Genomic DNA, 18,441 nt, shown 5'->3' with positions numbered 1-18,441 from the left:
CATATTAACCAAAATAAATTCATTTTTGGAAGCGGAACTTTCACTTTCCGGATTTCGGAAAATTATGGAATTCAGTTAAACTCCATAATTCAGAAGAATTTCGGAACTAGGAAACAATCCGGAATTTAGAAAAGTCCGGAATTGAGAAAAACTCCGGATTTCGAAAAATCCGGATTGCTCCGAATTCCTGAATGTTAACGAAATCAGAAATTTTTAAATTCCGGATTTTTCCGAATTCCGGAATTATTACAAAATCGGAATTTTCCGAATTCCGGAATTTGTCCGGTTTTACTTTCGGGAGTCCGAAAAGTAATAATTCCGCAATTGGCTATCTCTAGTTTATACACAACCTTTCAGAACACTAAGCTAGTAGCTGTCTACAAACAAACAAGTAATGCAAAGCATTTTGTATCCTGCAATACGTCATGTATTAAAATCCAACAGCAGTTTCAGTATCTATCCAGAAATTGCATGTACCTACTTACTGGAAGCTGAGGTATGAAGAATTGTATTGTGTCTTATCTTTTTGTGTCTTATACAACCCTGAAAACCACTGAATTTCTAAACGGCTTTCGTTAAATCCAAGTTGTAGTACTCACAGTTACATCCATTTGTGTCTATATGATCGTGTTACTGAAGCTTACTACATGACAGCGTTAGTAAGTCTTTCTTTGCTCCTCCGTAAAGTTGTGATACGATCTACTACAGAATAAAGAACCAATTATCAATTTAACCAAATTGTTGTATTACTACACATCTGCTTTCGCCTCTGTCAACTGTGGTCGATCTCGTTGACGCGAAATATTTGCTTTTTTATACCCATTTCTTCGTTTACTTAACTAAACAGTAACTATTCTGAAATATACTACTGCGCATGCCTCGTAGGTAAATATTTCTGATTCCAATAGTTTCCGTTTTGTCCAAGGAATGTTCTTTTTCATATTCCCAGCATGACCCTTTTATTGCATTATATCAAGAGCATGTAGGTCTAAATATCTCATGTATTACATAGAATGTAGGTTTAACTCTTCCAGCAAAGAAGAAACATGTGATCATAGTATACAACTCACAGAAGTGATAGCTGGCAATACAGTGGTCGTAATCGCAAACGACACAGAGAGTGAGCCGTGCCCTCCCCGCTGGTCTGCTGGCTACTACGTGCGCCTTTGGTGTATGGTATCCCGGATTCGATTCCCGGCGGAAGAGCATCTATGATTTTTAACTGTTCTCGATGTTTCTGTGTTCGTGTCTCTGTCGTTATAAGTTATTAGAAAAAACAAGTTAAACGAGTGAAGCAAGTAAAATTAGCAATAAGTAAGTTACTGAAACACGTTCGGTGAGTCAGTTAAAATAAAAAGTGGACAATGAACTGGCTTTTCGCGCCGTCCATGCGAGTTCAAAGCTATCTCGGCTTAATTTTTTATCCATTTGAGAGAAAGTATTGTTTCTTTTCGCTACAGACAGTCACTCTTTTCGTATTTTTCGGCATCGTTCACAGTTGAAGTAACTAACTATTCTTATTATTTCTACGAATGATGGATCTTCTCTTTGGCTTCATGTCAAACATGCACACGTAATGAAAAAACGCTGTCAATAATAATAATAATAATAATAATAATAATAATAATAATAATAATAATAATAATAATAATAATAATAATACGAAATATTACTAGCTAACTCGTGTGTGTGTTTCGACAATATAATTTTATATTATTATGTGGAAATAAGTAAGGCTGGCTGGCGCCCCCCCTAATTTTTTCGATGCGCCTTATGGGTCTACAGTGTTCAACGTTGGTCCCATCTCTCTATCACCTTCTGTTCTCTCGATATAAGTTATTGACATTTTGCGTAAAGACGGCTCTGCCGTGGCTCCATGAATACCCATGACAATGACTCTTCGTTCATTTTGCATTGAAATCGCTGTTTTTCTGAGTACTATGAGTGCTTACTATCCAACATTGATCCCATCACTCTAAAATTTCCCATTCTCTCGATATAAATTGCTAATATTTTGTTTGTAAGGGAGATATGGCGTTACAATCATTACGTTTGAAGAAGAATTGAGGAAGATATTACCTTGCCACAAACAACACCTATTATTATTATTATTATTATTATTATTATTATTATTATTATTATTATTATTATTATTATTATTATTATTATTATTATTATTATTGTTGTTGTTTTACTTACCACTAATGTTGCCTACCTTTATTTGCAATGCACTGTTTCTAAAAAGCAAATCAAATAACACTCCTCGCCAGTCACGCCCCAGAACTCGAAATACATGATTTACATTTCTCTGTGTTAGAGGAAAGCACATTTATTATATTATTCTTTCAAATAACACGTTTCACAAGTTACTTCACTTTCAATGTGTAATTTCATATCATCACTAACAATCATCTTGTTCCGATACGAAAATAACCCCCTCCTGCAAAAAGAAAAAAAAATCCTGACCCTAGCAAAAGGGCGTGAACCTTCTTTATGCGATTAATCGAGTCCAATATTTCAATAAGTCTCTGCACACAAATACTTCAGTAAAAGCGGAAAAGTTATTCAAACTTTCTGAATACCTATTTATGGGCGAAATTTGGTTCCCTTGGAAGTTTTTAAGAGTTTGAAGGGCCGCCATTTTGAACATTTTCGTCTGATTATTCTGGTTAACGAACTCATCAAGATATTTAAACAATTAATGTTTGTGCCAAGTTTCGTCTCAATCCGCTGAAAATTAGGGTGGTTATGGCATTCACAAGTAGCGTTATATATATACAGATAGATGGATAAATAGACACACAGACGGAGAGAGAAAAAGTGTTTTTCTCCCTTTTCGCACCTGTGGTGCGTCAGAGCTAAACCGGGCCCCTTTGCCAAACTATTGACCAGCCTAACCTAAACAGAAACCTCTTACTTGCTAACGTAGAAACGTGGTCGAGAGGTGTAAGGTATGTAGAAATTGTATTTTTAATAACCATGAGTATGGTCCACTTCCGTGTTTTTCTTTTTACTTTTTGCAGCTACATCGAAACGTTCAATTTTTATTCTTTACTAATTGCAAATGGCGTTTACGTTTAAAATATGAGGAATTTTGGTGGCATTTGTTCGGATATTCTTCTCTTTTGAAATGAAGAAAAGAATAAAAGCAATACGCAAAGATAAAAAGTATTATCAGTACTAAACATTACCAATAATAATTGGTACGAAAAACTAAATACGACCACTTTTACCATCTCTCATGAGTTGCATGTATTATTAACAAAATATTTTTAAAAAAGTCCCCGCCAAAGATTTGAACTTGCGATCTTGGCATTTGTAAGCCAGCACCTTAACCACTACATCAAGATCATGGCATTGTGAACGTCTAGTTGTCGGTGTATTTGTTGTATTTGTGTTTTATGTTCCCACTTCGACAATTTTTACTCTTTTTTCTAAGTTTAACAGCTGTTTCTAGCTTTCTCTTTCGGTGTCGTCCTTTATTTACACTATGCACTATTCGTATTCACATCTTGTGCCCTCTGCAATGTCTTATTCAGATTAAACTTTTCTTTTTGTACCTCAGTAAACATTTGATTGATTTAATTCTCATACTCTCCACGGATGGAGCGCAGGAATGCCAGACTAGAAAAATAGGTGTACATTTACTTTCCTGACGGATAATACATGTGTAAACTTTCAACATGAAACTGATTTTACCAACTCCCTCCCTGTTTATACTTGATGAATTGCAACCCCAAACAACAGCATTATTCCTGCAAGTAAAAGGAAAGCGCATAGTACGTAACCGGACTCCGCTAGTTTACCGTAAGCTTTTTCATTGTCTCCAGATGGTGAGTCAACACCGAAAAATCCTTTCGCTCCAACTGGAAAGTGAAACCAGGACCTACATGGGGATCCACCGGATTCAGATTCCTCCGCACAAAACTTCGTAACTCGACGAACATTTGTGAACTTGTTCAACATAAGTGTACTTGTTTAACATCGAAATGATTGATACAGCCTAATATTTTTATTTAATATCTCTAGCTCTATCACTTTTAATAGGAGGCACTATTTAACAATTACTTATCGTCTTTTCGGGTGTTGAATAACACAGGTTCAATACTACATATACGTATTAGACCCGCAAAAATCTTCGGATCCCTCGAAACAAAATAATTCTGCGTGCGTGTCTGGCATGCTCTAAACATTCATTTATTTCTGTGATAATATTTAAAATGCAGCATCTAAGCCCAATTTACAACAGAATATTTTAACATCAATAATGGAAAAAGGAAAGTAGCAAATAAGGCAGGATTTATGTTGAAAGACAACATCTCTACATTCACCTTGTGGAACTGCGAAAAAACTGGTGAAACTGGTCAGTATGGCAGGACACAAGCTTTGCACCCAGGATCTTCCTTTTGCGAAGGAAGAACGCTAACCACTAGGCTACGCTCGCTAGACATAATAATAATAATAATAATAATAATAATAATAATAATAATAATAATAATAATAATAATAATAATAATAATAATAATAATATAGTTTGACTCAATATAGTGAACAGCGTTCACCTCTGGTGCTAGGGGTCCCGGGTTCGATCCCAGCACCCGCCAAGTGAACTTTGTGGTGGACAAACACCGTGTGCGTGGGTTTTCTCGGGGTTCTCCCGTTTCCTCCCACTTTCTTCATTCCACTATTTCATTCATTACTCATCATCACCGTCTCCCTTAGCCTAACCGGTATAACCGCTGGACGTAAAACTCAAAGATTTCATTTCATTTTCAATATAGTGAACAAATTGGGGATGAGCCTGGATTAAGAATCAGAAAACAACGGTGAAATATCCCGAAAATAATGCAGACTGATAGCCAATGACGTGGTCATGCATCACGCAATTTCCTAGCTATTTTGTGGGCTTTGTTTTAATAATAATAATAATAATAATAATAATAATAATAATAATAATAATAATAATAATAATAATAATAACAATAATAATAATAATAATATGATTTTCACAGGCTTGCGCCCACCAATCATGGAACAGTAGTTACATCAACTAATCCTACTCTTCTTGTGGACAGCAAAGAGCGCTATAAAAACAAAGCATGAAGAAGAATGAAAGATATTGTCTATTTTCCCTACCGTTTGCTACTTTTCTCTCACTCTGTGCTTTCCCCTGGCCCTGCTAACCCTTTCACCTGCCTTGTCCCTTGTATACGACTGATTTTCTCCTATGATATTCACAGAAATCGTTCAAGTGTTTTTTTCTCCTTGTCTCTACTTTAGATTTGCAATAACAACATATGAAAGTGAAATTTCGTTCTGCTTCACCACCGGAAGAACGAAATTCAATGTCACCCTCTGAAGAAGAATACAATTGTTACCATGTCCGAGGAGCTCTCCAAAGATCTGATAAGATCTGTAACTGATAAACACAATACCTTTACCAAACCTGTCTGTTCATATGTGTTATTCGTGTGGCAAATAGTATTTGTAACAAAATAGCTTCTGCTTTGCTCATATTCGTTCCATTAGATACCCGCAGAGGAAAAAATCTTATTCTGCTGGTATCCGTTGTCGATTTTCTCCCACCAAGCGTGCCAAGGAATATATAAAACAGATTCATTCCTTCAATTAGTTACGGTACAATAACGTTACATGCTCCAATAACGTTACAGCGTCGTAACGAAAATTGGTGTTATATCTTGTACATACCTACATTAAATAACCAATAATTTTGTTACAGAGAGCTATTTTCGTTACGTTACGGTTACGATAAGTTATCCACCTATGTTTTTTTTTGGGATATATTTACTACTACTACTACTACTACTACTACTACTACTTCTGCTTCTTCTACTACTACTACTACTACTACTACTACTACTACTACTACTACTACTACTACTACTACTACTACTACTACTACTACTACTACTTAATAAGTTCTAGTTTTATTTTCGTAGGAACTAACACAAACATACTTTTACAACGAATTTCAAATGCTTTCCACTAATTGAATTATACACTGAAAAGTGTGTGTACGACAATATGCATGCAAAAGAGATATATGGCATGAGGTTTAGGAACGTTTTGATGAACAATTAATTTAGAACCATCTGTTGATGTAGAACCATCTTCTTCAGAATTATTAAATATTACATCTTGAATATAAGTTCTAGTTTTATTTTTGTGGGAAATAAGACAAACATGCTTTTACAACGAATTTTGATATGTTTTACACTAATTGTATTATACACTGAAAAGTGTCTGTACCACAATATACATGCAAAAGAGGTATATGATATGAGTTTTAGGAATGTTTTGATGAGCAATTGATTTTGAAACACCTTCTGATGTAGAACCATCTGTTGATGTAGAATCATCTGTTGATGTAGAACCATCTTCCTCAGTATTATTTGCTATTACATCTTGAATCCAATTCAGATATGGAGCCACTTTCGTGAATATAACTGGAAAACCAGGTTCGCCACATTCACCCGCTGAAGTAACTCCTACGATTACATTATCACATGTTAGAGGTCCACCGGAATCCCCGAAACAAGTACTTTTGCCTCCTTCTAAAACACCAGCACATATTGTATTATTCAGATGTACACCGCCAACGTAAACACTGTTACAAATTTTTACATCTAAGATAGGCAACTCAACTTCCATTAGCACTTCGGACAATTTGCCTTCATCAGTTCTACCCCAACCGACCGCAAAACATGTACTGTTTGTTGTGACTGTACTAGAAAAAATATCCTTAGGCAATGTTGCCACAGACAAGTTATGAAAATTTGTTAGTCCCAGTTTAAGTTTGAGAAGCCCAATATCATGATCAGTATCTGCAGAACTATACTCGGGATGTGCAAACGCCAGAGAAACCATGCCTTTGCTAACAGGTTCTAACGGCATTAACTCCGTATTCCCTGCATACACTAAAATATTATTGAATGGTCCTAGATCAACGAAACAGTGTGCTGCAGTAAGGATCCAATACTGAGAGAGAATAGATCCTCCACAAAGAGATTTACCGTCTTCTCTAGAAACCCTCATTTGGACAACATACTTATATTTCTCTATATCTGCAACGTTTCCTCCAAAAATTCTACTGTAATTTGCTGTGGCAACAGTACATAAAAACGTGTTAACCACAAGAATTTCCAATAGGTAAAACATCCTGGTTTTTCTTTGTTATAACTGACAACACAGAAAAAAAGTAATAACACTTTCTCTTTTAAATGTGTAGGAATGTATGTCTTAAATAACACATCACGCCACATTATGATTTTATGTAGCGGTCGATTGTCTGTAGAAACAAGGTTTTACTCCAAGAGCCTGTGACCACACGCTGGATACTTCCTGCTCGTGAGTGTCATTTAGGATAAGAACGCCCAATATGAGACCATAAAAGTTAGGATGCTATATATTGTTAATTAAAGCATAAACAGATACAGCAGTTACTTTAATATATTTTGTGCTGAAATATATCTTTTCGCTTATCGTTTGTTTCAAAAGAAAGCATAACTAACATCCACCTTTCGTTTTTAACTAATGTGCATTTAGTTACGATTTATGAGAAAATAGAAAAATGTATGTATGCATCCTACAAAATATGAATATTCTTCCAACAATTGAAGTTGGTTTTCCTTTTCTGATAAAAAAAATAGCGCCCCACATTGTTTGTATTTTTTATGTGATTTCAGCTACCGGTGGAATTCAGCTATTACTTCACATGATAAGGAGGGGTCTCAACTTAGGTGCTTATCCTTATAGTAGGGGTTCTTATCCTTAATTTTTAGAAAGTATCTTTTCTATATTTTTATACTTTTTGATTTAATATTTACTACCTCTTAATTTTATTTTCCTATTTGCAAGAAAGATATTACAAGGTGCAGATTTATTTTACAGATCCATGCAAAAGTTCATTTAACTTTGTGCTGGAATACGCTATAAGGAAAATCAAAGATAGCGACCAGGGCCTAGAGTTGAACGGCATTCACCAGGTTATGGCATATGCTGATGATGTAAATTTAATAGGGGATGATAGGAGAACAGTAGAAATAAATGCAGAGATCTTATTAAACGCTTGCAGGGACATGGGTTTAGAAGTAAATGCAGAGAAAAATAAATACATGGAAGTGCGTCGGGACCGTAATACGGCAAATTGTGGAGGCGTTAAAATATTAAATAATGCTTTTGATAAAGTGGATACTTTCAAATATTTAGGATCAATATTAACAGACGAAAATCATATTCACGAAGAAATTAAATGTCGACTAAAAGTAGGGAATTCGTGTTACTATTCGGTTCAAAATCTCTTGGCGTCGCGAATTCTGTCGAGGAATTTGAAGCTTAAAATATATAAAACGATAATCATGCCTGTTGTTCTGTATGGTTGTGAAACATGGTCGCTTACTCTGAGGGAAGAACATAGACTGAAAGTATTTGAGAACAGGATCCTGAGAAGAATATTCGGACCCAAGAGGAACGAGAATGGGGAATGGCGGAAGCTTCATAACGAGGAACTACATAGTTTATACGGTTTACCCAACATTGTTAGGGTCGTCAAGTCTAGGAGGCTTAGGTGGGCAGGTCATGTAGCTAGAATGGAAGAAAGTAGAAACGCTTTCAAAGTCTTGACTGGTAGACCCATAGGAAAACGACCATTAGGAAGACCTAGGCGCAGATGGGAGGACAATATTAAGATGGATCTCGCAGAGATAGGAATACAAAGTAGAAACTGGATGCAATTAGATAAGGATTGAAGTCAGTGGAGAGCTTTTGTGAACGCGGCACTGAACCTCCGGGTTCCATAGACCATAGAGTTAGTTAGTTAGTTAGTTATGCAAAAGTTCATTGCATATGTACTTCTTTTACAGTAAATCAACTTTTTGTATCTAAGCATACGTTTTTATGGTAAAGATTTCCATTTATCTGTACAGATTCACTTTAGGGGACATTCAATATAGGTACACGATAAAAAACATTAACGTGTAGTGTGTACTAAAATGAAATGAAATATTTAACGCCCCACTCTTATGCCGGTTAGGCTAGAGGAGACGATGATAATGAGAAATGAGTGAATTGGTGGAATGAAGAAAATGGGAGGAAACGGGGAAACCTCGAGAAATCCCACGAGCACGGTTTGTCTACCACGAAGTCCAACCACGGACCCCAAGTATCGGAGGTGAACGCTCTACTACTGAGCCGCCGCACCCCCTTAACGTGTACTAGTTGGCCATGAATAACATGAATGACATCTAACAGAATCAGAACAGGAGTACAGCAGGTTGGCCCGAGAGTAAGCCAGGGGGATGCGTCCTACGGAGCAAGTGTTACAGCGAAAGTGAATATACATACACGCGGATAGCTCAAAATATAGTATATGGCAAAAAATTACATATGCGTTACGCATTGAACTATGTATTTGTACGTTGCTAAAGCATTACTGGAAATACCCAATATATATTCGCTGCTTATATATTTGTGTTCCAAAAACAACGTAACATATATTTTACAATTATGTGGATACCCTTACTCCCGAACACTGTAATGTTCACATGTAATGTTGCATTGCGTATGTAATGGGGAATTTACACTTAGTCGATTAGTGGTCGATTCAGTGGAACTGACGTCACTTTCCACTCTGTCGATTGTGTAAACAGGATTTCGAATAAATCGCCTTATGGTTGAAAGCGACTTATAGACTTTCAACTGAATTGAAAAACGTTCTAATTTCTGGGGTCTATTGGATCTGCCCAGCTAAGACGACTGTTGCCTGGTGTAAACACCTGATTCCAGAAAGGTTTCATTGGAAAGGAAAGGTGTCTTCGAAATGGCCCGTTTCGGAGCAGCTAAGATGATATTACTTTTACAATTATGTAAAAAAAAATACATGCTTATGGAATACAAAAATGATCTTTACAAGAATATTGCTGCTAGAGAAACAGTACAAGAAGTTATTATTCATCAAATGAATTTAAAAGTCATTTAAAAATTGTCAGAATCAAAAATATACAAGTGATTCGGATGAGTGCAGGTGTGGAAGAAATATCCCAACCAAAGATAGCTTGGTTCATGAAGCTAATTGATTTTTACCAGTGTGCGAATTAGATAATCTATATTTGGGGGGGGGGGGATAAAATTAGAAAAACAGAACGTAAAATCTGAAGGTACAATAATTCAAACTGAGATAATAATGCTTTACCCCATTTGTCATAAATAGGAGATTTATTAATTCAATAAATCTACCAAAAATATCTATGTACATATATATTGTCTGACATCCACACATCCCAGGGAACCTTTCTGAACGTGTTTAAATGGTGTACCCACTCTTGTCCCCGTAGCTCTCTTAGGTTTATTTACTTAATAATTCTTCCCGAGAGATAACCATAATCATATGCATATCTTAATTTTTCTGCTCATATTGAAATCTTTCACGTTATTATGCATAGTCTTGCCAAAGAAACCCTACTTCAGTATTATGAAAACCACTAAAATTATCAGTTAAACCGGACATTCAGTTAAGAAAAATTCTAGGTAGGCCTATCATACGAGAAGTGCATTGTTGCTGGTCCCGATTTCATTCACCAAGGTCAAATCAAAGGCCAAATATTTAAAAAAAATCTGAATTCAAATTTCGAGCTTGAGCTTCTACTCCTCGCTAAAGCTGCGCTCTTCACATTCTTTCGTCCAAATATCGATTTAGTGACTTAGCTCAGGAAGTCAACACATACAATTACTTTACTGTTAAGTTACAGATGAGTTGATTCACTATGTGCTAAATTACTCAAATAAAGTAAAACATCACAACATCTCATTGAAGTTTTTCAGACAACATTATTGACGTGAACGGCAAACTCTACAGTGAAAGGAAAGATGAAAAAAATAAGGGTTAAGTTTAAAAAGCACGCTCCAGTTGAAGTGTTTATACAAACACGGACAACAATAACACGAAGAACAAGTCGCAGTGGTGTATTTACGATTTTGATTCGGGGACAGGCTATGCACAACACATGAATAAGCAGTTACATTTTTCTTTTGGGTACAGACAAGTTGTGTGTATATAACAAATTTATTTCGGGGGTTTGAGACCGATATCCACCCCCTAAATACAGCGTTGTCCAGTCGTATTAACAAATGCTGAAACAAATCTTCAATTATGCGCATATCCACCTTCACTAACACGTCTGCTCACTAGGGTCACATCCCAGCATATAAGTTAACATATAGTTACGAGAGAATATCTAGACCCTATATCTTATATTTTGATTATAGTTTCTAAAGTTCACTTGCGTAAACTATAAAAGGCAGTGATTAGTATGTTAATTACCAGAAATTAAATGCAACTTTTGAGTTGCATACACGCACACTACTAGGGAATGAGAACCATGTTTAACAAAGAATGCACTGGAAGAAATTATTTGTTTGCTTCTTCTTGGCCAACCAATAAAGCATTTATAAATTCATATGTGACGTTGTTATGCGCAATTAGCATTCAAATGCACAAACGATTACGAACTGAAGGGTACGAAGGTACTGTTGCAAGTAACAACCGTATTCATAATAATATATTGTTCAAATAAGCAACGGTGAAAATAGTTGTTAATTTGGTGGTAAGTAGAAATAACCAAAACTGAACAGTTTTCATAGCTCATTTCGAAATACAGCTAGAAGAATAAACTTACAAGAAATGACAAAAATCAGTGAAATCAGGCGTTATACTAAGCATAATTTGGGGGCAAAGCGAGCATCCCCGGTGGGGACACTTCAGCTGACTTCTTTCATGGCAAAACAAAATGTGATTGAGGGCGAAAATCCCCCTCATCACCCTCGTAATTCACATCCTAATTTTTACGTTATATTATACAAGGTTAATAAGTATTTACAGGTTTACGTTTTTGCAGCACTACAAAGTATTTTTGAGAAAATATAATTCTTTCACTAGTATTTTTGTTATTAAAAGGTTTCTACTGGGTGACATGAAAATATCTCACCTCGCATAGATAAAGCTCAAAGAGGCTACAAAAAGTAATTCCTGAAAAATTGCAATTCAATTACGATTTTCGTATAAATACGGCTTGCAGTTGTGTAGAATAAAAAGTACAGTGAGAAAACTTAAACCAAACTGCGCTAGGTGGCCAGTAAAAGCAAAAAATGCTATGTAACCGAGTCGAGCATGGCGAAGCTGGTGGGACCGCGTGTTAGTGTAGAATGTATCCAAAAGGACGAGTCGCACCAGCCATGGTGAGTATGCGCGAAATCAATGGTAGTGGAAAGAAGTTAATTTTGGAACTAACTTCATGGTTTCATACTAGTTTCGTTGTTCATCGTTTCAATTGCAATTGCCATGGTTTCACACTAGTAACGCTGCACTGTAAACATAAACTTCAGGTCCTCTACACTGTGCAGAAATACCCCGCAAGAGTAAAATAGCATCTAATAGAGTTATCTCTCATATGCACTTACTTATTTTATCCGTCATAAAGCACTTGTAATGACTTTACACTAGTAACCCTACAGTTGTAAAATTAAAATACAGGTGTTTTAGTTTGTATTTAATTCTGATGCCTGCAGAATTTCTTTCCTTATAAACATATCTTTTCATGACAAGAATTGAATCTTCCTTGTAAATATTCCAAAATGATGTGTGCCGAAACAACACCCACACCTGTTAGTAACATGGTAAATGTTATAATATCACATGTTAAAAACAATCTAATATTTGGTGCTAAACAAAGTTTTCCGTGCTCCTAGCTTGTGTTGGTTAGACAGCATTCTCACTTTGTTTTCTGTGAGAGCGCTCCCCGGGTTCGATTTCCGGTGGCGGCACTTGGTTTAAAAAATGTAAGAAGTTTCTTTTTATGTCAGCTATCCTGAACGAGTTTTACTCATTCACACTAGGCAAATGCCGGAGTGATATCTAACTTAAAGGTCCCAGACCTCTTGCTTCCTCCCCCAATCCCTTATTCCTTCCTTTTTCCCAGATAGTGCGCTCGCCGACGGACGTCATCCCTCAAAATGGTGACGGGCTAACATGGTCTTAGATGCCGGAAGTTCAGAAATCTAAATCCTAAATCCTACCATTCTCTCTTTTAGTAGCTGTATAACACAAGTTGGTTAGAACTTCTTGTATTTACTGTTAGTTTTTATGGCACTACGCTCTATTTATACCCATAAGAGATAAGCCTTTTTAACGTAAATTTGATTCCAGTAATACAAGTCCTCCCTTATGCAAGAGTAAAAATACCGTTGGAAAACGTGGATATATTATTATTCTCAGTGTGCGAACCTAAGCTATAGCTGCACAGTTTTTACTTAGTAACGATTATCCTAGTAAGGAGCTTTGCAATTTTTTCAGGATGACGTTAATTTAAAGTAATCATATCATTTTCCATTTTTAAATGATTTCTTAATACATTGCATAGTGCAAGTTTACGATAGACCGCCATAAAATTAGTAATTTTACAGTTTAAATGAGAGAAGACTAATAGGAATTGATTTTCACTATCGGAATAGTTTGAGAAAATGTAGGCAGGTAGTATTTGACGTTTACAAGTGGTATGCTATGGTTACGATGAATAATTCCACATAAAAGACGAGTGTGTAAAATATTGATTTCAACCAGCGAAATGTTTCTTTGTATTGCAGGGAAAGTGTATTTTATGTTTACAAGTTTACGGTTATTACTGTAAAGCTATGACAAATGCACAAAGATCATCTACTGAAAATTCTTTCATCAATGTACACGTATGTGATGCTCCTAAATATTATTTTCTTAACATCAATTCCCTTATACATCATTTTCTTTTCTTTTGTCTTGATACTACTAATTTAATTTCGTCAATTAATTCTTCTGCTATAACACAGCAAGTTGTGCCAATTACTTTTAGATTGAATATTTTTAGAATTGCCAGTCGATTTTGAATCGACCGGAGGAGAGCGAGTCGACAAGCAACATTCAATTTTCGTTAAATTAATTGACATATCTAATTCTGCCTAGATGCTTCGAATTAGAACCAAATGAAGAAAGTTGATTTAGCTGTGCAACCAAAGCGAAATAATTAAATTATGTTACGTGTGATTAGTTTATCACACTATATATATACCGGGTGTTTAATAAGTAATGCTCATAAATTAAACCGTAGATAGTGCACGCCAAAACTAACAAAAAAGTCTTAGTAAACGTGTCCGCAAACGCTTCGTAACGGAGACAGGTGCTGTCGAAATTGTGGGAAAATGAGTTCAGAGACGAATATCTCAAAAAGTATGAATCGGACAGAGGGCGGTCTAATGAATGACTATCGAAGTCAGATCTGCGCTATGCAGAAATGCATGGTTAATAACTCTGCAATGCGCGCGCAAGTGATTCCCCAAAGAAACGGAGGGATTCCCGGAAAATTGCCCAAGGAAAGGGGCTCGAGATGAACATCGACGGCGAGTCTACCCACCAGTAATTCGTAAGTCGTGGTACCAGGTCGAAAGCTCGAAAAGATACAAAATGGTGGACAATGTTTATGTGCCGTGTGTGGTCGCATAACCAGCAGGAAATGAGAGAGGCAATCGAAGAATGGTGGTGGTGCATGTTGTGAACTACTTCAGAGCACATTCCTAAGACAAATTCACATGTACAGAGTAGTCATTTACTGTACCTATATCAAGGTAAAACAAACGATGCGCGGAAACGAATAGGAATGGCCGAAAGGAACACTGGTGGAACATGCAAGCCAGCTGGAAATACCGAATCGGGCTTGCAACAGACGTTGAGGTCACCTTGGGTGCATGATGTTGCGGGTTCAAATACGTTGAAGTGCCCACTGAATGCAGTGGTTCTGATCCCAGATTTTCCTAATCGTAGGTCCATTCTTTCGAAGCTCCTAAGCGCGTTTAAAGCAACAATAACTCAATCAATCGAGCGCCTGTAGGTTGCTCATTATTTGGTTCATCTTCTGTACGTATACGTAAAGAAAAAAACTGTGTACGCAGTTCTTGTCAATCAGCTGATAAGCCAGGAAATATGGAATGGAAGAACATTACATTGTTTCGATTACAGACGTGAATTGGAAACACGCTTGCCTTTCCACGTTTGCTTATTATGTTGCCTGAAGAGTTCTGCTACAGGTCTACATGCTTTCGTCGTACCGGAGTAGTCGCTTGGGAGAATGATTCAGAATGTAAAGGTTCGTTGTCTTCACTTGTCTTTCTCACCTACAGTGAACGTAGTAGTTCTGTGTGTTGAAGAGATGTCAAATGCGCGCGCCTTTACAGTGTTGTGGATGTATTTACTTCACCGTATTGCGGAGAACAGTGCAATAGTTTCAGTAATGTTCTATTCGAAGATATACCTCTCGATAGGCGTCAGCGACTGTGGTTTATGCATGATGGAGCACCAGCACATTTCTTTAACCTTGTCAGAGAACATTTACATGCCCGATTCGGACGAAAGTGGATAGGACGTGGAGGGTCCTATTGCTTGGCCACCGCGCTCCCCGGACTTAAATCCTTTAGATTTCTTTCTCTGGGGTCATGTGAAATCACAAGTGTATTTTACCCCTGTTGCAACATTAGGAGACCTTCGAGAAAGGCATAACAATGTTGCGGACATATTCAACAGGATGCCGACATGTTATCACGAGTACGTGGATCTTTGCGAAGACGGGTACGAGCATGCATTCGCATGAATGGACGACACTTCCAACATTTACTTTAACCCTTTGGGGAACCCAAGGTACAATTTGTACCATACGGGTGTTCCATGGTACATTGCGTTATAACTCTTCTATTTGAGCTTTTTCGTCCGTTTTTTTTGTTTTTTGTTTTGTTTTTCAAGTCCAGAGGCATTGTAGAAGATCTTACGTATGGTTTCACACCATCCTGCGTCGAGACATAGGAGGTGATGACGTCATAATTCTAAAATATATATTTTCTTTTATTATTTTTTGCGGGTCTATGTTCATTATTTTTTGGCGGGCTTATTTTTGCACGTAGAAGATTCAAATTTTGCACAAACATTCAGTCTACCGAGTAAAATTTACCAGATTTTTTCAGATTTCTGCGTTAAAACAGGGGGAGATCCAGAGGGGCAAAAATTTGAAAAAAGGGATATTTTTACCAAAACATCCCTTTCTTCGAGATTTTCCCGCCTTAAATACATGATGGAGACATGTGAATGGTACCGCCTGAAAGGCAGTTCTATTCTGAAGAGAATGATGTTTAAATCATGATCCTAGGGTAATTAGGGATGTTTCACGGAATGTTTAAAAAATATCCCTCTGTATACGGGAATATGGGACATTGTCGGTATATATTCTTTGGCGGGCTTACTTTTGCACCTGGGACATTGGAATTGTGCATAAACATTCAGCCCACCTAGAATCAGATTTATCAGATTTTTTTCAGATCTGCGTTAAAACAGGGGGCGCAGAGGGGCTAAAAGTTGAGAAAAAGGATATTTAGACCCAAAAAATCAGTTTTTTCGGGATTTTCCCGCCTTAGATTCATGATGGAGACACGTGAATGGTACCGCCTGAAAGGCAGTTCTATTCTGAAGAGAATGATTGGCGGATTATAGTCCTAGAGTAAATAGAGATGTCTCAGGAAATTTTTTACCTGAATTCACGGTGGTTTACGGAAATTTGGAGTATTGTGGGGATTCTTGATAAAACTTCTCCCGCCCTTAGTATTCAAGATAAATACTTGAAATTTGGCACACACATTCAGTATACCAAGTACTATTTATCAGATTTTTGAGATCTCTACGTTCACACAGGGCCGTTTCAGAGGGGCCCAAAGTGTGAAAAAAGTTTTCCCTCGAAATTATCCCTTTGACAACACTTTTCCCTCTCCTGGTATATGGTATGAGCACGCAAGTGGTACCATATGTGTACTACTTGTTGTATTAAATGATAGTGACATTTAACCTAGCTTTTAAAAGCAAATTAGTTTTTGATAAATTTTCTAACTTTCAATATAGCAGTTGATTGTGATATTTTGATGAAGTTATATTACAGTATTTCATATTTACTAGTAATTTTTCATATTTACAATATTTTTCTAGTAATTTTGCTATAAAAGTTTCAAGTTAAAAAATCAGATATTTCAATTATCCGTATTACCTAGTATTCTCACAATGTTTTTGGTGGATTCAGGATTAATACTATTTTTAGGAGTAATTGTGCTAGATATAGTAAAAATATCTTATAATTTAGAATGAAATCTGATAAGTATCTGACAGAAGTATTTAAACGCTAACTAATAATGCAATCCTTAATTAATAGAAATTACAAATCCCGCTAACCATTATTTGTCCTCTTTTTATAACCAGGGGCACAGGACGGAGCACTTAAAGGCACGTTACAATTATCTATTGATGTGTAATAAATATTCAGTATGGAAGACAATATGTAACAAAAGCTTAACGCGGACTGTGGCTATATGTTTAGATTATGCGTATTTGAATCCCAAAGAGTTAAAGCGGTTCAGTTCCCTCGTTAGGTTACAGCTGTACGTGGGAACTATAGCATTGGAGCTGAGTGGGACACTAGAACTATAAATCTACCTACTAAAAGCACAATCTGATGAGAAAAAGTTAAACACTCAAAGAAGCTCAAGCTATTGAAACTAACCATATCTCCTACAACATGGTGACTTTTAGTAAAGTACACAAATTATCTCGTAAAGTATACAAATTAACTTCAACATCCCCATTCGAGATACGTCTTTCGAATTGACGAAACCCAGCTCCCAGTGAAACCTAGCGGCAATCTTTCGACGTGTCGCTATATCAATGATCGCCTTTTATTGGCAAGTGGGCCTCTAGATGTACGCGACGTGTACGGCATGGGGAATAGTTTTGTAATAAGAACATTACATTTACTTATGTCGTGTTTCATTCTGCAACATCTTGGCAAGTCTGTGATATCAAGCGAAGTCTGAAGTTACGACTCAAAGTAAAATTTAAAAGATTATTTTCAATACATTATGTAACGGTAATGTTAAATATTAGTTCAGTCAAAAATGACATATACTACAAGCACGAAGTATCTTCAATTTTGCTCAACTTGAGGAACCGTCAGCACAGAAGAATTTATACAAATATGTTAAGTTTTAGGTGAAAATAGTGATGCACTTTCAGCATAAAAACGTTAAAAGCCGGAGATTAAGTTCAGAAATATTAACCTAACCTTAACCAATCTTGGACCTACTCTGCAGCACAAAGGTGTAATGCACCGCTATTTTCTAATGTTCGAGGCGTATTGTATATTTAAATATTTCTTAGTATATCCTTATTTGTTTTCAGTTTTATCAGTTAATTGTTTAAAACTTTTCATTGAGACTGTTTTAAAGTTGAATATAGTGGACAAGTTATTTGGTGTGTATCCTAAGATACTTTTGAGAAACGATGAAATAAAGAGGAGAGGAAGGGTTGAATATGAC

The 18,441-nt window shown here is 36.4% G+C and overlaps 1 protein-coding gene and 1 long non-coding RNA gene across 5 annotated transcripts in view; both read right to left on the bottom strand.

Moving 5' to 3' along the window:
- LOC145694246 (uncharacterized) overlaps window positions 1-18,441 on the bottom strand; it is a 1,290,393-nt gene that overhangs the window by 190,995 nt on the left and 1,080,957 nt on the right. The window lies entirely within an intron of this gene.
- Window positions 6,172-7,268, bottom strand: LOC145694245 (trypsin-4-like). Its single transcript, XM_081770347.1, has one exon. It carries the CDS (start codon window positions 7,177-7,179, stop codon window positions 6,247-6,249), a length of 933 nt encoding a protein of 310 aa, XP_081626473.1. The 5' UTR covers window positions 7,180-7,268; the 3' UTR covers window positions 6,172-6,246.

The sequence above is a fragment of the Thermobia domestica genome, chromosome 9 (genome assembly GCF_964235325.1).
Source record: "Thermobia domestica chromosome 9, izTheDome1.hap1.1, whole genome shotgun sequence".
Lineage (NCBI taxonomy): Eukaryota > Metazoa > Arthropoda > Insecta > Zygentoma > Lepismatidae > Thermobia > Thermobia domestica.
The sequence above is the reverse complement of the archived record's forward strand: the minus strand, read 5'-3'. Positions and strand labels throughout refer to the sequence as shown.